This window comes from Nothoprocta perdicaria, unplaced genomic scaffold (genome assembly GCF_003342845.1).
Source record: "Nothoprocta perdicaria isolate Ctin4 unplaced genomic scaffold, notPer1 scaffold_210, whole genome shotgun sequence".
Taxonomy (NCBI): Eukaryota; Metazoa; Chordata; class Aves; order Tinamiformes; family Tinamidae; genus Nothoprocta; species Nothoprocta perdicaria.
The window spans coordinates 627717-649437 of record NW_020455317.1 but is presented as its reverse complement, the minus strand read 5'-3'; the positions used below and the strand labels follow the sequence as shown (position 1 = coordinate 649437).

Genomic DNA, 21721 nt, shown 5'->3' with positions numbered 1-21721 from the left:
CCGCCRCCGCTTTAATCCTCGCGCGCTCAAAGACTCACCCGCTTTGGTGCAAACTGCTTCAAGGTGCAACAAACTGCCTGCACAATACACTGCTACACTGCACCGCGCCTGTGCAACAGCTTTAGATATGTTTTCACAGCATTAAGGCATCAAAAAAAAAAAAAAAAAAAAAGTTTTCCCCATCAATGCAAAACTTCTCTACTTAAAGCAAAGAGTGATGCTTTTGGGATGAAGTAAAACTTCAAGAACAAGAAGTTTCAACAGTGCATCCCCTCTTTAAAATTAGCAGCTTTTAAGGAGAACAGTCAGTTTACCACTTTTACAAAGAAAAAAAAAAAGAAAAAAGTAACTGCCACGTTCTAGCAATTGGCAATAAAACAGAACAGCAGTAGCAGGCCATTTTAAGTCATTACATCCTGGACAGCAGTTCACAGGCTTTTCCCACTAATGATTTGTTTTATCATATACTTCAAGTCCAAATATAAAATATACATAAACATCTTTCTAACAATATTTTAATTTTCAATGTTCTCATTAACCTCGACAAATTGAGATATTTTATGTGCAAATTTATGCTACATCCTTTGGCAATTATTGCTGTAGCTAAACTAACTACAATGAATCAACTGGCTTAAACCCAAACCAAACCCCAAGCCCTGCTTAAACATAAAAAGGAAATGAAGTGACATCTCAGCTACATGTGCATTCATTTGCACATATAATTTAGGCACAAAAACTAACACCTTAACACACTTTTTCCTATTTTCCTATTAACTAGAATGCAAAATATAACTTTAAAAAAACTCAGTCAAATTTGCCTCTACCTGTTCACATATTTGTTGAAGTATCTCACTTCCTGGTAGTCTAAACTACTGTAAATTTCAAGTACTTTCATAGCCCACATGATTCAGCATAATACATACAGGTTAGCATGAAATATTACCTCACTCTTAAAAAAAATGTAAGTTTTAAACCCTTCACGCATTAAATATTAAGAATTATTACCTCTGAAAGATTTTTAAGGAAAAATAAATGCTTTTTACAGAAAGATTTACAAATATTAATGGCCAAGTTTTTTTTTCTTTAGGAGAAACAGAACAGACAARAGCTTTTACCACATTTTAGTAAATTTCAAAAATTTCAAAGCAAACCAAGTATCTTACAATACATATGCACATATATTTTGTACATCTTCTGATTATAAAAATTAATGCATTTTGAATACTGCTAATACAATGAACTTCACATACACCACCAAAACATTTCTGCTTGGAACCATTCAGTATACTTTCCCACATAAAGACTTACTGTTACAAATTTTCAACAAAATTTAAAAACACTATAGAGTTCAGTATGTGAATATAAATATAGTCTTCTGAAGAGAAACAATCCTCCCATACACTGCTACATTAAAAKGTTATGTTACCCATTCATATGGAGAGGCACTTTGTTTATTTTCCAACGCTTGTAAAATACTACACCTTGATCAATCATTTGATTCCAACTCTCTCTCTCTGTAATCAAGTCAACAGATAATATCATTGTATTCTTTGGAATATAATGTATCAATTATTTTTAAAATAACCATCAATTGTCCTGTTACTATGTATTTTTAATTAGGATATATTTCTCCCAAATTCTATTTAAATACTACCAATAGAAGGATGAATTGTCACTGTGCTTAGAAGAATGTTAACATCATTCTAAGTCTAAATTACAAGTTACATAATTCTCTCTTTATTTTCCCATAGGGCTGGAATTTAAAAAAAAAAAAAAAAAAAAACAAGCAGCAACAACAGAATTTGCAAAATGTTTTGGAATGCAAGATCAAGGACCTGTTAGCTGATCCCAAACAACTCTGCCTTCCAACATTATTATATCTAGTTGGCAACACCCACTGCAATAAATGCAGCTACATTTCTTTTGGTAACTCTTTTTATAAAAAAGGATAACATGCCCATGAATTAATGTCTGTCAAGTAAAATCAGTTGAAAACCAGCAATGTACAGGTTTTCTCCTTTTTGTTTTTGTTCTGCTTTCTGTCACAGCTCGAGCAGCTTGCATGTCAGAGGACTGCAGATATAACACCTGTAGATACATGATTCTTTTTTCTTCATGTTAACTTCGTTAAATGTGAAACCATAAGTGTCGTGACATCAAGTGTCACAAAGACACTTATGAAGGAGATTTTAAATGCTTAWCACATCTTGAGGTAGACTGATCTTCAAAATAAAGCTCTTCTACACTTTGATTCGTTCATGACCAACTTCTTTTTGGATCCTTCTTCTTGGAAAAATCTTTCGTTTAAGTGCAATTAGCTGAGAAGAAGAAAAAGATTAGTTGTCTGTTAGGCCAGAAGTGCACAGCTGTTCTGGTTTTGCTCCTAGGAACTCCATAAAATCTGTACCATCTATGGTAATTAAATCAATACCATATTTTTTCCCCTGTCACTGCACAGGAAGAAGCTATTATTTAAATTCATCAATTAGGTACATACATTTCCACTCAACTTGTCAGTAATTAAAGCAAGAGAAGAAACTGAAAAACACCACATTTGATTATTTAAAACTCGGGTAGATAATATGAGGCCATGTTCGGTTACTGAAGATAAAGCTGGCATCTTAAAACAATGTATAAAAACCTAGCTGTGCTACTGAATTGCTTACTAGCTGTTTCCTAAATGCAGTTAGTAATGCAGAGGTTTTCAATATATACAGAAGCTAAAAATAAARAGAAAGATTCATGCACAAGTTATGGAGTAAAACAAAACAAAAAAGTTTAACAGCCAACCTTTCAAGAATTACACCCTCTTCATCAGACCACGGAAAGAGTTACTTAAGGCCCCAACCTGCAAAGAATTACCCACATGATTTGTTCCATTGACTGCCGCTAAGCTTAGCAGGAGAAATCATGTTCAAGAAAGTCATTTTATTTTTGCAAAACTGGAGTTATTTTCTTTGACCCTAATCCAAAATCTATCAAGCTCAACAGCAGTTCCTGTGATTACTTTGTATGAGATTAAGATCAGGTCCCTAAGCATCTTTTAAGGTATTTCTTGGCCAGCCTAGAATATGAGCATTACTTTAATTTTCTTCCTATTAACTTACTTTACACTTTTACTGACGTAACTTGGTAACTCAAAAATCAAAGCAACCTAATTAGTAATCTTATATCATCATTCTTTCTTTTATGGAAAAAAAAAAAAGAAAAAAAGAAAGAAAAAAAGTTATTCTTCAAAACCTATTCAAAATACACTTCACTTTATATGATCCTAAAGACAGAGCAAGAAATTATGTTATAGATTTGGCAAGATGATATATTTTTACCTGCTCAGCAAAAAATGAGATGACTGTAAATACAATAAGTGTTACTAGAACACAATGGGTCCAAAATTTGAGCTTGTCTCTGTATGCCCTCCTGCACAGAGATGGAAACAGAAAGACATTTTCATACATTATACACACAAAARCATAAACTTTAAAGAGTTTCCATTAAAGAGAAAAACACATTTAAATAGTTTACCTATTTAAGTAGTTTATTTCTGGTATGAAAAGCAAAATGCTTACTTGAGGTTTACAGACTGTTCTGCACATCTCAAAACCCTTCTTAGTCTCAATGTGCCTTGAAACTACCCTGACAGCCTTCTGTACCATTTTAGGGTGTTGTTTATATTGATTCTTAAACCAAAGCTTAACACTGTGCAATAATCAGAGCGTAAAACTCAACTGAAGCTAAAAATGAATTTCCACTAACATTTCAGCATTCAGTAGCCTATCCYGGTAGAAACCTGCTTTGACTACAAGAAAGTCAAAATAAAGTGTTCTTTTGAAGTTAACACAGAACAAATTCTTGGCAGATGTCTTCAGATGGGAGACAATGATACCCAACTGCCTCCTCCTTTAGCACAGGAGGTTAATACAGCTAACTATTAAAAAAAGTGGGATTTACAATCCCATTCCTCCTGCCTAAATTATGGCTTGTACCACTACAGTTCATGACCATTCCTGCCACCTACAATAATTTGTTCTATGCTTCCCCTCTAATATTTTCCCTTTCTTTACTAACAGTTGGTTCCCATAATTTGCTGGTCAGCAATGAAATTACCCTTCTACAGTCTTATCTCACTTTTACCACTATAACTGCCAATTGTTCACTTGTTCTCAAACTCTCCTTCCCCAATTTCTGAAATTAAAATATTATTTATAGTATGCTGATCCATTACAAGGTAAATGTACCGTAATTTCTCATGGTAAAGATGAAAAAAAGCATTCTCCATGCTAATTGTCCAGCTAATTTAAAGATAAGATGAGAAGTATTGAATTTACGATAAACAATTTCTTATGAAATAGGCTGGGGCTAATCAATGAAATTTTAATTACCTTAAAAGGAACAGAAAAAAAGGATCTTGCAAACCTCAAATTTTAGCCCATTCAAATCTTTTTTTCTTTTTTTAATTTTATTCAACCTTTAACTCCATGACAACACTGAGAGAAATAGGACTTGTATCAATGTAGTCTAGATTTTTTCATAACTTGAAGAAATCTAAAGAGAATTTGCAAAACATACCATTCTTGGAGTTCATGCATATGAAGGAAACGATTCCGATACTCTCTTGGGAGCTCAAATTGGGAAGGTATGGGAAACATTGATTCATAAAAATCCCTAAGCACTGCTTTCACTGTCTGAGCGTCCTTATGATTGTGATCAATATTGTCATTCAGGCAAACAAATTTTCTGGAAAATAAGAAGTCTTTGTTAGAGTATTTCCTTTAAAAGTACAGCAAGGCTGTTGGCAAAAAAAAAAAAAAGAAAAAAGAAAAAAGAAAAAAAAGAAACACGCCACAAATGGTATCCTTTTAAATAGATTAATATGTTTGATATAGGCAACAGGTTTCCTTGTAGTTGTATTACTTTAAGATGAGTCAATTATCTCTGGCATCTATGGACAAGCCACACTCGTGTCTCTCGTGCTTGTGTTTGTGTATCGTGCTGCCATCTACTGACTGCCCATATCCCTCATCCCAGCCTCATCACTACCAGTATTAATACCGGCATAAGGCTAGAATTGGGGGATTAAGTATTCAATAATTTAACGAGTGAGGTATCTGAAGTAACAAAACAAGCTCTACTGCAGCAGAGACGCAGTGAATTATTAGTATTTTAGCACTTATTCTGCAGTCTTCAGACCTTCCCATGTGAGGAAAAACTCAGTCCCGAGCAAGGCTTTATAAACTGACTTACGCGAACATGACTTGAATCATTCAGAGATAAGCTGATGTACTAACATGGACATAATTTATATGTAAATCAGTGAGATCACATAAACAGTGCCCCAGTGCCTCCCGCAAGGATTTATTTTTCAGTGAACATAAGCAGGCATTGAAAGGCACTGAAGTAGTTGCAACTAAATAGCACCAAGTGTACTGAACAACTAGGCACCCTTGACCTCTCTGAGCTGGCGGCAAAACATGCCCTTTCTTACATGCAGGGAGCGCATGGAGGGTATGTGCTTTATTTATACTGCAAGCCTCACTTTTCACCCAGGGGAGAAACAGCTGGTGACATATACCTTGCATTTGCCAATCTTTTAAAGAAATGTGTTCTGGCCAGCTGCTGTGCCAAGAGCAGCGAAAAGTTCAGATGTCCTACATGAAGAGAGAAATAAGGAGAACTCTGTAGACAGAGGAGGGGAATCTGCCTACCCAGGGCATTACACTTTGTGGTCAGTCTGAAGAGAATCTAGCATCATCGGTACATCATGCCCAAAGCAAGTATGTGCAGTGGACAAAATCTTTTCAATTGCCACATGTGAGAACAACAAAATACACCTTTTCCTCYTCAAAAACTAGCAGACTATGCATACCCTATCAAGTAATATCATGCACTGCACAGCAGCAGAGCCAGAGGACTGGAGGCCTACACTCATTCGAGGAGTTTACCCTGGACTAGCTGCCCTGTCTTGGTCCCTTAGATTAGGAACTTCCTCTGAAAGACAAAAGAATAATTTACAGGCTATGAGGTTATTCCACACTGCAAATCAAAGCAAATGGATCTCTCTGTCTTTCTCACACTACTGTAATTTTYTTTTTTTTTTTTTTTATTTTCTTTTTCCAGGGTGTAAATGCATTATTCTTTCATTTGCTGTTAAAGCCTGTTTCTGTAATGACATAATCCACCTCCAAGTTCTATTTTAAATTTTATAAATGGATCAGAATGTTCTTTCTTGTAAAATAAGATTATCTCCCATATAAAAGGTATGCCCGCTAGAATGCCAGAAATGAAAGGCTTAACAATAGCTGAAATTTCTCTGCAAGCTTTCAAAGGTTTGAAAGATATAGAGAAAGTAACAAATTAATTAATTAACCCCTAGGGTTAGCAGTCACTTCACATAAAGAGAAAAAAGATGATAGAATTTTTGATTAAAATAGTCTTGCACTACAATATGTAGCAAATGATACACTGCAACAAATGATTTTTTTCTTCAATACATAAATATTTGAAATAGTTCAAGGAAAAATTTAAAGCAACATCAGAACTCCATAAAAATGAAGCAATAGCCTACCTGGGATTTTTTCGTATGTCATCTAGTTGACCAACTACATGAGAAACATTCGTGCGGATCATTTTGAAGGCAATTTCCTCTTCTCCCATGATTTCAAACCTTATTTCAAACACTTTTTGTTAAAATGTTTATACATTAATATCACAACCTAAGTCAAATTAAATAAATATTTATTTTCTTCCCTCTTTAGGCATCTAACTTCGGTTTTTGTTTGTCATTTGATTTCTATCACTATACTTACTTTTTTCAGGTAAWGCTCTTGCGTAGAGCACTGCGTATTACTGGCCTACCATAAAGCGAAGAACTGAATTCAGATACACACAAAAATTACAAGTTTCAGCATAAGAGCTAGAAAATAGACATATCCCTATTACAGTATTTACAACTTCTGCAGTTTGCAGATCAAAATGACACTTCACATGTGTTCTTACTTTTCAGTCACCAATGCAGAAACATCTTAAACTAATTAACATTACACACAAAACTACAATCTAAATTCCCAGTACAAATCTTCCTCATAACTTAATAACTTAGAGCCAAAACAAATATYTGAAATGCAGAAGTATACAATCTCTGAAGGGTATCTTCAGCTTAAAGGGTTCGAGACAGCCTGATCTCCTTGYAAGGTGTTGTGCATAAGCCTATGATACCTTTCCCATCTTGATCAAAGGCAATCCCGAAGCTGCTCCTTGAAGCCTCATCTGAGAATGTATTGCTTTGACAAAGCTAACAAGGCTAAAGYAGTTACTTAAAATTAGTGATGAACAGAATAATATAGATCTTAAACTGATTTACAGCAGGGTATATATTATTAAGCATATCAAATAATGTCCTCTCTGCCCTCCAGTATTTGTCAATCTCCTTTGCTATGTCAGCATTTAAGTTCTAATGTAAAAATGTGCTGGGAAGGGAATTACTTATAAATTATACAGCACAACTACAGGTATTGTGAGTGAATATATAGTAACATCCAAATGCTGCCTTAAGGGGCACCTGACACCTGACACAGCTCAGTACTTCACAGACTCCCCAACTCTCTGCTATCCAACACTGCTGGCGAGGAAATGGAGACTGGACAAGGTTCTAAGCTCTGCACCAGCAAACAGTATCAGTCACGTACCACAGGATGCAAGTTTATGAGATCACAGGTCTCAGAAAACCTTCCGACCCACCCACCAAAATACAACTCCTCAAGCAACCCCAAAGCCATAGTTTGTCCAACCTTCAACTGGACACAGTGCATGCATGTGTCTTCTTGCTGCTTTACAAAAGCTAACATTGCTTTCCATAGGAGTATCATAACCTACCTATATTTGTTTTTGTCCTTGTATGCCTTACGGATTCTATTAGTCACAGGTTTGCAATTAGTAACTAGGTTTTTAGTCACYGGAGGCTGGAAGAGAACATATTTCTTATACTATAGAGTCTGTTTCAAAGATGCACTTTATAGAAAACATAATGACAAAACTGGAATGAAAAACAGTATTATTTCCTGAGAACATAAAATATAACATAGAACATAACATCAGCTATCTCTTATATAATATATAAAAACACTGACTTTTTTTGCAGGAATAAAGCATCTTCACATTTCATCCTCAATACAATAATCACAAGTTGTAGCTGGTTTGACAGCTGTCTCTGGCATTCCTTTGATGCAGGACACTCTGCGCTAACCAGTAACCCTGGCCAGGCAAGCTCTGCAGAACAGCTGATATATATATGAGTCCTATCATTTCAGTCATGAGCTGTGCTGAAACAATTCTGGGAAATCAAATGCCCATTCTCATGAGCTGTTTCCACAGTACCAGACTCATTGCTAGAAATTTGGCTGCTTCAGACAACAGAAGCAAAAATAAATTGGGCCTCTGTGTGAAACCACAACACTACTGAGGCACTATTTAAACTGACTAAAAGAATAATTTTAGTACATTAGGCATTACTGCTTAGATTAGCAATATTCTACATGAACTGTATTCTGCAGAACRAGTTTCTGCTTTAACTTAACACATAAAACATCATGTGATCAATTCATTACAGTATTTAAAAATGCATATATTGATTCAGAAATTCAAGTCTCCTTGTAAAGATATTTCAGTCATTAGTTCAAGATCTGAAGATTCTAGATGCCTAAACTCCCACTAATTTCAATGCAAATTAACCACCAAAATAGGCTTTAAATCCTTTTGGAACATCTAACACTAAAACTTAACTCTTTGGAAGTTAGGAGAAGTTACTGAGAAGTCTTCAGGTTACAAAGGATAGCTCTGAAACTAGCTCTCCTACTTTTGGTTTGTTTTAAACACACGGGATACATTTCAGGCAAAGCCTTTTCAGATAGTTCTAGTCAGAAAGGTATCAGGGAAAGAGCCTCTTGGTGCATACTGTCATTTTGATTCACAATAGTGAATTAGTTTTCCTAAAAAAGGTTAATTGCTTAAATCTTATATATAATGATAATCAGTAGCTCAGCATTTTCCTGCTTTGAAGAATTTTTTTTCTTTTAGTTTAAAAAACAGGAAGGAGCTTACAGAAGTTTCATATTTAAAACACAATTATTTAATGTGGTGTATATGCATGCTCAGCAGAAAAGTCAAACATCTTTTAGGACAGTGTTTCTTACCAGATTGGGATCATAATATGCTTCCTGAGTTGGTGGAATGACATCAATCCGTGTGATGTTGGCAGGAAGGGCTTTAGAACAATTTATTAGCATTTGTTCTAGACCTGTTAAATCCTATCAGAAGGGTAAAATGAAAAAGAATTAAACTTGTTTTCTCACTGACATAGTTCCAGTATTTCATAAACTTCTTTCTGAATTCAAGGTGCTCACACATATTTAAAACATTATCTATACAATGAATTCCAACATTATTGTATGAAAAGCAGACTTAGTTCAGCAGACAATTCAACAAATGCTGAATCCGTGGACCTCTGCATGTACCTTATGTGAAGCAAATCCTTAGTGCAGAGTTGAATTTGGTCCGGATGACTCCTCTACTTACATGACTTAAGTAGAGAAAATGACATYTTTATTTAAAAAGTGAACATAGGTTTACTGATGATGCCAACACAGGAAGGAAGTCAAAAACCAAAAAGAGAATTTTAAATTCTGTAACAAAAAGTGAGTACCAGAAAAGACATTAAGATATAGATATAAACCAGAATTAAGATATAAGCCAGGAATACGCTACTAAAGCATAGCTCTGTTCTAGCTCCACCAATGACTGTGCAACAAAAATTTTCCATTGGCTTGTGCCTGCTTCCTCTCTGTAAAGCAGAAATAGACCAGACTCTACCACCTCTTTAAGAGTTTCTAAGTCCTACACCAGCCACCTTTTTGCTCATCAAGTTCCCAGAAAAAAACATAAATGTGAATCTTAGGGTGTAGTCATAGTATCTTCTAGAACATTAACTTTCTTTCTACCCTTTGTCTCACTTCTCTGTGTGGACTACAAGTCATGAGGTCCAAGTCTTCATGACAAGGACTGTTTTTACTATGCATGATGATCCACACTCTTGTTAGAGGCTTTTTCTATTGTTTATGTTACAGTAAAGATCTTTTCTAGCAAAAGCAAGCCTCTTTCTTCAGCTCCAAAGCCAACAACCTGTTCTTCTGATGATGCTGAAACTCTTAATTGTTGATTCGGTACAACAAGCGAAAAAACAGAACACATTAATTTCATATTCTTAAGTTTAAGAAAAGGCAGATGCCAAAGCAGGAAAGAATAAGGATTTGACTCCTCTTATGCTATCTATTTAGGATTTTATAACTGAAGTAACCCTAAAAATCATTGCTAAAGAAGGAGTACCTGCAAACTTAAGGGTAGTTCATGGATTCTTGTGGCCAATGTGCGAATCTCTCTGTCAGACAATATGCCTGACTGGTCTGTATCAACCTCATCAAAGATTTGAGAAATGTTCAGTGGCTGGACTGCACTCATAAGATAGTAGAAATATGAAAAAGCGAACTGCATATCCTCTGAATGTCGCACTTTGTGAAATGATGTTTTGTCAAATTCCTCAGGAAACCTACAGTGACAAAAAATAATTAATTTAGTATCTCAGTTTGTTAAATTTTCCTTACTTACAGTGAATTCTATCATGTTTCATGAATGAAAACTTCATGCTGTGAGAAATTCTTCATTTTTCTTTWAAAAAAATAAGTTGAATAGGTAGCGATCAACACACTGAACAGCTATAACAAAGCCGTAACAGAAAAATGGAATTGCATCACCTACAGTTTTGCATTATTTCAAACAAAGGCATACTCACATATCCTGTAGCTCTTGCATAACAGTGCGGTCAATCATGTGAGGCATATGAGCAGGGACTTTCCGAGATGTAAAGCCAAATTTGCTGTTTAAAAGCTTATTGACATATCGGAGGGAATCAGCAAACGTGTCTTTCAGCTGCCTTCCAAAATGTTTACCATCAGTGAAGTAGGACATCTGTTTGAGTAATAATTCTTCTTCCTAAGCAGCAGGACAGGCATATATTGAAGTTATGTTACCAGAAAGAGGGAAAGAATTAAACAAACAGGAAAACTGACATTTTGGCTAGGTGCCAGCTCTTTCCAGTAGCTGAATATTTCCGTCTTCATTTTTTTCCCTCAAATTCCATAGTTCTCACTTCAAAAAGAGAAAAAAGGGTAACTTTTCCTCTCAAAACTGTTCTACTCTTGATCTATAGAAAWCTTTCTTAATGTTTTTCCTCAGAAACCACAAGCACAAACACCGGAGCCACTTTTAGTTATCTTACACATTCATAGTATTTACCTTCTTTGCTGATTACTCATCCATATTAGATGTACTGAAATCCCACAAATATGAAAGATCCCTTGTGCAAAAATCTAATTCCAGACAAACAGAAACAGGTGATCTTTCAAAAATGTAGCACTTTAGGTATTTGAAGGAGAGGAGATSAGCTATTATCAAAAGAGTATCTTCTCTTCCAGGTAAGTTCTTGCATGTTTTTTTGCCACAGTCTAGACAGTTTTGCTGATAGTTCATTTTAGCTCTTACGCTCAAAATAATCCCCATTATACATAGGTTTTAAGAGTTTTTGGTTGGTTGGTTGGTTTCTTTTTTGGGGTAATAAAATGGATCAAAATTTTATCAAGGAAATAAATAAAAGAAAACTTTCTGTATTTCTGTTGCAGTACATTCAGATGCAATTACATCGGAACGATATTTGAGAATGTGGCATTGTGCTTTTGGCATTTGAGGATTTTGGCCCTATACCAACACACATAAATAAAAAGTCAATCTGACTAAAAATCTAGTAGAAAGAGAAAGCAAATGGCTATTTGGTTTTCACTGCCTAGCTAAGAGATGGCCAGAGCATCAAATAAAGAAGAAAGTAAGTAAGAAAACTCAAAGAAATTCCCAAAATCTCAGGATTTGCCACAAAAGCAAGCCACATTTCAAAAAAACAATAGCAGCAGCAGCAACAAAAAAGTAAAACAAAAAAAAATCCACACCGCATTTTTTTCCATTGTTTTTTTTTTCCATCATTTAATGAAATCCTAGCAACTATTCCACTTAAGCAGTGAAGTTAAGATACTCACATCAAGAAGGTCTTGGAAATACTTCTTTTTCTCCCACGGCAAAAAGCCTTGGTCACTTCCAGCATAATACTGTAATTTTCTTCCCAGTAGCCCCTCCCTTATATTTCTATCCAGCTGTACAGGTCCTTTTTCTCCTTCCATTCCCTCTATGTTTTCTCCAATCTCTATGTTCCCAATATTTTTTGGTTTCTGGGTTTCCTTTAATATGAGTGCATTCAATGTTTTCTCTTGAGATTCATTTGTATTGCCCATGCTGYGGGCTGGAAGTAGGGATTTAGGGCTTATTTTAGAAGCAAGCTTGTTTGTGTCTGTTGYCACAACATTCCCTTTTGTCCCTGTCAGCCTTGAAGAAAGTAATTCAGTTGCTTTCGTTGTTGTTTCTATTTTCTCATCATTCAAATCTTCATGAGGCTTATGCATACTCGTATGGTTCTTCTGATCTTCTGAACTATAACCCACACCTTTCTTTTCCAGTCCTGCATTGCTCTTTACTGTAGTCAAGAACTGAAAAGGTCTCAAGAGAGCAGCCTTGGATACATTAAATCCTTTCTGAGTGATATCTCCATTTACTAGTTTTAATTCCAGGTTCTGCAGAGCCTGCTGAACATCTTTGGGAAGCAGAGACACATTAACTGAAGGCATTATCACCACTTCGTGGAGATTCCCTGTCATGTTGTTCAGACGTTTCCTGATTCTTGGAAAGCGCTTTTCTTCAGGAATATCCTCAAATATCATTTCAGCTTCTGGTACTGAAGTAGGAGTTCTATAATCTACGCTGGCTTTTTGTGTGGAGGTCGTGTTCAGTTTTGGCTCCTCTCTAGTATCAGCTTCAACAGCTACCTGCATTTTAAACTCCTCATCATTTTTATTTAGAAATGTAAGATTAAAATAGATCACAGTTGCATTCATGCCACTATGCATTATGAGGTGAATAGTCTTCCATTTGTTAGCTACGGAAGCGTGTCGGATAATTGGATTATCACTATAGGAACCCTCAATTCCTTTCTTGGCTATTTCGCTAAAGCTGAAATAGGGCAGGCATTCACCTTTTGGAATAACATAGTAGGTCTGATTAAGGTGAAGCGTCACCTTGTACATCTCTTCAAAGTGATCTGCAAAAATAAATTAAAAAAAGAAATTTGTGTCAGTTTGAAGCTTGACACTTCTCATTTGGCATTTTTTATTTTCTTTTAACTCTAACATGCCCAGCAAGATTCACAGTGAGGTACCTACATAAAGTGCTCAAGGTAACCTCTGTTATTCTTCCTCACCTATCTTTAATAAATGTGACTATGTTCTACTACTTCCTTATAAACCTGCCAGTCATGCCAGTGGCAGTTCTAAAGGCCACCACTCAGTAATGAGTTTCAGTCTCTACCTAGAGAGACTATATAGCTCACTACCACACTTCCTTAAAATTAAGTACAGATTAGAAGTTACACATTCGTATCGATTTTTGCCTCACTTTAGTAGATTCGTGTCACAAAAAGTGACACAAAAGTGGGACCTTACTACAGTATTGTGTCTTGATTTGAGACTTCCAAAATTATAAAGGCTGAAATAAATGATCTTGTCAGCTCTCACACAAACAAAACCTCACTGCCCGTAGCACAGCTGGTCGTAACAAACTCCTTCCTTGGCTCACAGGGAAGCTTTTATTCTTCCATATAGGCTGAGCTCTTCCATATCTGCTCTTTTGTCTATGCCAAAATACAATCACTTCAATCACTCATGATAGGCTTTCAYTTCAAACTTCAGTTTCTCACTGCTCTCTCTGTGCTCTAATTTCTCCATGATTTCCTTGTCCTACCTGAAGTTCTCTCACATYACACTCTGCATCTGACTCCTTACTTTCCATGCTTTCTGTTCCATTATACTTGTAAATCTGTACTTTCTCATGTCCAAATAGCCTGTATTTTAGTATTAAAAGACTTCCCAGTGCATTCTATCACAGCGAAGTGTGTTTAATGATTTTCAGTTTTCAGATGCATTGAGATTCAGAGGTCCATCCTGAACCTAGCTGTCCATGGGYAAGTGCAATTAATGGACGACAGCTCTGCAGCCAGCAGTGCCCAAGGAGAAGGCATCTCCAGGTATCTCTCACTGCTTGGCAGTRCTCACAGGTGACTGAAAGCAGCCAAAGTCTGCAGTCCAGAGCATGGCTTGAATCTGCATCTTGAGCTCTCTTTTCTTAGCTACAGTGAGCACCAGCAAACAAACTAGTTGCTCTTACATAAGACTCTGTCAATACCCAAAATGCAATTCCCTCATTTAAAATGTAAGCCTCTCGGACCAAGGAATTCAGCGTCTGCTACTCTGTACAGTATCAAGTACCCTGTCCAAGCTTGGCCCATAACTGCTTCAGCAAATAAAGCAGCATAAAATTCAGGTTTGGGTTGATAGATATAGGAAGTCTGGGTGACTTTTTCTCCAGCTCTTTTTCTACAACTCTGCAGGACATCTGAGCACAATCAGAGAATAATGATAAACCCAAAAGGCAGCTCTGCTCAAGAGAATCCTTACAGAAGGTTTGTAAGTGATGTATTTTACATACCTTGCCCACAGTCACCAGCATCAAATCCGCAGGCGAGGACATTGCAGGCCTGATCACAGAACTTGTCTGCTAGCCAGGAATTAGCACAGCCTTGGTTACAGTAAGAAACACCATTTATTCCACCGCCAAATTGCCATGGGAGTCCATTCCCTAAGCCTCCGACCACACCACCTCCAGCAACGTAGCGACTGCTTCCACTGTTACCTACAGTGACAGACAAAAACAACAACAAAACAATCCTTTGAAATCCTTATTCCTGGAGCACACTGTGGTGCTATTTTAAATCATATTGTTAMGCTAGGCTGAAAAGTCAGTTGAATCTTATTTATGTACAACACAGTGATTACTAATTAGCCCTCTGTGTGCTAGTGTAAAATCTGGGGTTGAACTTAAACATGCAGCATAAGTTAACACCACATTTTGTCTCAACTTTAAAGAGGCAACAGACATCTAGCTTCACTCTTCTCTGGCTTGCATTTTTGACTGCAGACAGCCTGTTCCAGGGTGTGCCGCTTTCTCAAGCCGTAAGTATCACTCCCTTGTCCTAACCTACTTTCCTGAAAAATCCATGTAGGAACTTGAGGAGTAACTTCAGCACAGGCTGATCTAAAACTGTTCTGTCACCAAAGGGTGTGTTCACTTCCCTGTACACCACAACCACGTGCTAGCATTAGCATTTATGTAGCTAGTATTAGCATCTCATCCAGCTAAAATTTAACCCGTCTTCTTCCTTCTGCCCACTCTTCTTAAAAACAAAATACTAATGCAAGTGAAGGGACGGAAATAGGAATGTAGCCTGGCACATTCCTATACAGGAATGTAGAAGGGACTGGGAAGAACTGCTCGTTTCATCACTGGTGCAGTCTCTGGTTGCCTCCATAATGACAGGTTTCCACTAAGGAGACAAGCTAGGCTCCTAGCATCACTTGCATTAGTACCTGACACTATGGGTAAAATTTTCCTCTCATTTATATCTATTTCCCTCCTTGTTTTCATGGAAATTGTAGCTTCAGTCCCTTCTCATTCCAAGGATTGTGCAAAGGCATCATCAGTAATAACATGGCAAGGATTAGGCAGGGCAACTGAATACTCCGGCAGGTGAGAAARCATAATGCAGATAATCTTTAGAGAAATGATAAAATTCTCAGTGCGCACAAGTCCAAACAGCAATACGTTTTTTTCCTCTCATACCTACTGTTCTGTGTGCGTAAGGAAATAGTCTTTCATTCAGTATGTTTCTTCCTAGATGCTTTCAGGCCTGAATGATGCTAAACTTTGTTGAGACTGAAGAATCTTCACATATCAGATAGTACTATAACAACACAATCTATTCATTTTTACACTCTTACAATCCTTTCTGTCCATTTATGGATAAGAGTCTAAAAAAGATCACCCCTTCCAGGAAATGAAGCACGTCCAACTGTGCAGGCCTTTTCTGCTTGGTGGGAGCATAATTGTTCCCACTTCATATTTCCATTAAAGCAACTTCCTTTTCTTCCAAGGTACAAATATAACAGATATCCAAGGAATTGATGAACAGACTTAGCCACACACAGCAATAGTCACAGGGGTTTTCTTCCATGGGAGGTATGCAGTAAGAAGGTACTGATATTCATTCRTACTAAGAAGCTATTGGATTTACCAGGCAGACATTCAGCTATCATCAAGTTAAAAAGTACTATAAGCAAGAAGCAGCTTATCACAGTGACTTCTTTGCCAATTTGTGTGATGCTGTTAAAACAGCTTAGAGTATGTGAGTAGATAAATGTCCTTTCTCTAAAGCTATAAAGTTGTGATTTCACAGAACTTGCAAGAGACATTTGATTTATCGGGGAAATTTTGCGCTCTAAATTTTTGCACTTTAGGGAGTTAGATGAGCTCATTTTGAGAGTCATCCTCTAGCTTCATAAACAAGCAAACAAAAATTAAATGCCTAACAGAAAGAGAAGCAACAAGGAAAGTGATAAACAAAGTTAGTCCTTGTGTTCACCACTTGGCAATATTGAGGAGTTTTAAGTCAAGATGAAAATAGATCAAAAAGAAAAGCCAAACAGTGGAACATCGAGTATGTTCTGCACAAAATCTACTTTGAGTGCACCTGACTATGGTTTTAAAAACTCTGCATGTGAGCCATGAGTAAAGTAAGCTGAGACTGCATCCTCCATGAGGGAAGAGACATTCAGAACAATGAAAGTTAAGTAATACCACAAAATCTTACCAAAAAACCCCTCTTCCCAGCAATTACCCTGGTCAGATATTTAACCACAAAATCAGTCTTCAACTGAGAATTCGTATTTGTAAAACCTTGTGAGCAAATTAATGGAGRGCACGTGAAGGGAGACATCAAACCTATAACACTACTCAAAGTGCTACCATTATATCCACAGAAAAACAGGTCACTTCATTGTTTCTAAATTTACCATTGTCATCTTACCAATGCAGTCACCTCCATCCCAGTCACAAGCCGAGTTATTACAGGCTTTATCACAGTAACCATCTTTAATCCATGAGCCAGGACAACCCTCAGCACAGTTTGGCACAGGCCAAGTCAAGTAAACCTGGAACAACATCATAGTCTCAGACAAGGACAGGTAAACTAAAGTGAACTGAGCTAAGTTTTGGACTACAGTGACTTAAAAAAATTCCCTCCCTGTGCAAATTGTTTTACATGTTCACAAAACTTCACAAAGAGCATTTAAATCCTATCACCTGAAGTAAATACTATCCTTTTCAGGCAGAAGGAAATCAAGGCTCAGAAGTTCAATGAATTTCCAAAGCCATACACAGCAAAGCACTAATGGCTAGAAACAGAAAGTAGGACTTCCCAAATCCCTATCCCCATGACTCATTTCTGCAAACCACATTCAAATGAATATTAAGGTTTTATAAAGGAGGAAATTCAAATCTAAAATAGCTTTGCAATTCACTTGTTCTCCTGACTCACATGTTTCTTCATTAGTAACCTGTCATGAGATAACATGTGTTGAAAATAATCCCTGATCATCTATGTTTTAAATAATTCTAAGAATTGCCAATATAAAAAATCAGATGTGTGTATGTGGGTGTGTACTTTCAACTTGTCAGGCATTTAAAACTACACACTTTCCCATCAGATACTGTTTCAGGATTTTAGCAGCACATTTCCAACTGAAGCACTTACTGATCAGGTTATCAGGAACAACATTTCACCTACACTCATCTCATTATAAGAAGAAGAAGAAGAAGAATTGAAGAATAATAAAAATATACTAAGTGCAGGATTTGGCAAATACTTGACTATTTTCTTAATTTTTTAAAATCATCTGTAAGTCTCCAAATGCTAGTCTCCAAATGTAAGTCTCACATACTAAAGGTAATAATTTTACAGTACCTTAAACTAGTTTTGTACAACTCCTATCTGCAGATGGAGACATAATGGGAGAATACTAGAAACAGCAAGGTTTAGATGGACGCTGTTGTTTGCAATTGTCCTTTCTACCTGTCTGGAACAGGAATAAAAACATTTATTTAAAACTCTGTGGTGTTTTGTTACTGTAAGACTCCTACTACTGTTATCTGTGCAGATGGAAATACAGTTTGATACAAAGGATACTAAATCAGAAGACTCAAGCCCACATTCTAGCCATGGTTTACCCCTAGAATGACCATAGCAAATTTGTTTTCCCTCCTGGCATATTTTATTTSCTATTAGGCTGCAAAATTGTCACAATAAGAGCATGCCTTGGCATACGAAAAAAGTATGAGATTGCAGATGTGCCACATCTGCCTACATGACATGTTTAACTGAATAACCTCTAGTAACTTCTGGGTCACATTACATATTTCTGTAATGCAAAAAAATACAGAATTTTAAAGGTTTTCCTCCATGGTTCTTGTAAATTAAGTTCAAGAAAGAAAACTTGGCTGGCAACAATCTTTCAGCAAGGTTATCGCTAATGCTTCCTCTGCCTGCTTTCTTTGTTTAACCACAGTTGCTACTAAATATGTAGAAACACTTGTAATAAATAATTATATACAGTCAATAATTATATACAAATATTTATTACAAGAAACACTTGTAATAAATAATTATATTCTGGGGTCTGGAAAAGAGAAGGTTAATGGTGAACTTAAATATTAGACCAGTTTGAAAGCCACCCGACTTCAGCATTCCCATGGAGCTTCCTTTCRAACAGAGCGTTTCCCATGGAGCAGCAGGAATTCAAGAGGGCGGAAGCCTGGCAGCTGCCAAACACCAGAGCGGCCTTAGTCRGGCGCACACAGGAAGTGGGAGAATTAGGGAACTACACTGATGAAAAAGGGAAGCAGAAATCCTGGCAGAGGAACAGATACACCCTCTGAAACACAGCAGCAAACACAGATAAAGGTAAATTTGAACCCAAGCATGAACAGAGCATAAATCTCCTCCCCGAAAGAAAATAACARAAGAACCAAGCTTTCTCTCCCTTTTACCTTTGCTAACAAACCTGTAGCTAAGCACAATGATACCTGGAGGAGAGCAGGAAAAAAAGCGGAAAAGCARGAGTTTCTTATATTCAAGCTCCCCTTAAAAGTATTATTTCTTTGCTTTACATGGTATTAGCATCAAAACTTTCATCCTTTCGTTGTGGCTTACCTTTTGGCCCTTAGAGTGACTGTAAAAATCATCAGGCCAAACATCCTTTCCAAACATAACATCATCATTGAGGTAAATAAACTTCTGAGAGAGGCCACTGATACGATGAATATGACTTTCGATAGCTGGTGAACTGAATGTAGGCAAGTGACTCACATTCTGAAATATTTCCTATAAAAAAAGAAAAAGAAAAAAAAAAGATAAGAAACCCAACAAGCCCAAACAGTTTCAGAAGATAAAACAAAGTAGACCTATCAGAGGCCCTCAGTACATCAGAAAGTGATTAGCAAAAAAGAAACAACTTTATCTCCTTTTCCTATGYAAAATCACTTTCAAGTGCGCTTTTTTTTTAACTAAAAAAGCTGCACCTGAATGAAGGCTAGACACAAACTCCTATTTATTTCACTGGKTGCTGGATCAGGCCCAATGACCACGTATTTATCCATCTTGTGCAGTTCAGGCTGCCCCAGATTTCAAGCCTGTTCCAACATCCAAGGAATCAGGATTCCTCCATCTCTTASAAATAACACGCAGGCAGCAACAGAAGCTGAATTAGTGTCTTGTTACCTCTTTGGGTCTAGCATTTCAAGATACCAAAATTACTCCTGAATTYGTAATAAGAAGCCACTAGGGTATTTTTGCTGCTTCACCTATTCAGGAATCTTTTTTCCCCGTTTAAATAACATTTTTAGAATGTATAGCTACTTTTCTCACAGCCAACATATTAGGATCAGTAACTACAGTCCATCCTGTCTCAACACAAGTTTATTAGGTTATTCCTCATCCTGAGACAGTGTTTACAGACGAGATTCAGATGGCATTTTCTTCCCCCCAGGTTTTTTATAAATAGATTTTATAAGGAAATCAGACACGGGTACATGTTAGCTGAAGCCTGAGTATTTGGAAAAATGGACTAAGCGACAGTTTGATTTATATTCAGCTACCTTGTTAGCCAAACTGAAATACAGGAATATAMTGGGATGTAATAAACCATGGATGTGAAGGGGAAAGATGTGGTCCCTTGTACCTTTCTCATAAAAGCAGCCTTTAATTGCATTATTCTCTACCAGCCAAAAACACAGATGTAACTTTTAACAAAGGCGTTTTCCTGACGTTTTTGTTTGTTTTGTGTGGTTTTGTTTTGTTTTTYACCTGGTGCGTCACTATAGTTATCCGAGGATTATCCAGGTTAAGCCAGGAAGGAATCTGCCCATTAGTGACAATGAAAATATGTCGCACCCACGGGGCATGCCTCTCTATTGACCGCAGGGAATATCTCAGCTCTTCATTATCTTCAAAACGGCTCGCAGAAATATCTTCATCCTGTTTAGACTAGGAAAAGGAAAAAGCCTCTTAGATTAAATTGTACATATATATATACACCTACACATATATATTCAAGTTCTGACTCAGCAGCATAACATGCAGTACACTTCAACATAATGGTGCATGAGTACATCAAGACTTAAGATATTCAAAATAAGATATATTGAATAAATACTATTACTCTTCTAAAAGACTACAGTCTACTGATATATCAAGATCAACTATATATTCTTCTGACATCAGCAGCTGACCACAAGGTATCATTACATCTGCTGACCGTACTATAAGATATATATATATATATATTTACACACACACGCATATATATGTGTCTGTGTGTACAACATACAGTATAATATACATTGCCATCCTATTTTTGAGAATTTAATGACCTTTTCTAAAATTAACAATTGAGGCCACCTAAAGGAATATGCCCAATTATATAAGGAAAAACTAGGAAAACTTGAATTTGGAATGACTACCACTTTCACCACAAATTCTATGCCTTATATATAAGCCTCCTTCTTCTCCAATATGTACAGTAGCACAATTTACATATTCTCAGTGGCATAACAGCTTAATATCTTAACTTATAGCAACACCATCATGCACTGGTCAGGTACCCGTTTGTGAAAGAAGGAATTATTTTAACGTGATGAAGTATGAAGTCTGAGTTCAGAGTTTGTGTCAATGAGAAAAGTTCCCTGAAAGCAAATTAACAGCATAGAAACAGACACAACAAGCTTTATTATAAAGCAAGTTTACCTTATCCATGCTATTTGATGTTTAATATGAAATAAAATTCCAGCAGCAAAAAAAGGTGATCTTATCTTTAAAAGGACATTTTTATTTCCTTTTGATAAATCAGTTATTTAATGTAAAACTTTCCTTAGACATCTATATTTCAGTTATTTAAAATTCTGGAAGAAAAGCAATTTTCTTAGCATACGTGATGCTGCAAAGCACAAAATGCCAAATAAATACATCAGGATGGAAACGGTGTGATGTTTGATAACAAAAGCCTCTCCWGCCCCACACAAGAAACGCACTTATCTGACAACAGATATCAGTGAAGACTTTCAGGAACTGACTGCA

The 21721-nt window shown here is 36.5% G+C and overlaps 1 protein-coding gene across 1 annotated transcript in view; it reads right to left on the bottom strand.

Annotated features, from left to right (window-relative positions):
* Window positions 1-1829: 1829 nt before the first annotated feature.
* GNPTAB (N-acetylglucosamine-1-phosphate transferase subunits alpha and beta) overlaps window positions 1830-21721 on the bottom strand; it is a 50982-nt gene continuing 31090 nt past the window's right edge. Inside the window, exons 9-21 of the mRNA XM_026038492.1 lie at window positions 20453-20632; window positions 19301-19471; window positions 17120-17243; window positions 14686-14889; window positions 12132-13243; window positions 10838-11037; window positions 10375-10594; window positions 9186-9299; window positions 7870-7955; window positions 6563-6661; window positions 4567-4734; window positions 3327-3417; window positions 1830-2318 (exon numbers count right to left, since the gene is read on the bottom strand). Coding sequence (XP_025894277.1) covers window positions 2241-2318; window positions 3327-3417; window positions 4567-4734; window positions 6563-6661; window positions 7870-7955; window positions 9186-9299; window positions 10375-10594; window positions 10838-11037; window positions 12132-13243; window positions 14686-14889; window positions 17120-17243; window positions 19301-19471; window positions 20453-20632 — 2847 coding nt within the window. The 3' untranslated portion in view covers window positions 1830-2240. The remainder of the gene's footprint in view (window positions 2319-3326; window positions 3418-4566; window positions 4735-6562; window positions 6662-7869; window positions 7956-9185; window positions 9300-10374; window positions 10595-10837; window positions 11038-12131; window positions 13244-14685; window positions 14890-17119; window positions 17244-19300; window positions 19472-20452; window positions 20633-21721) is intronic.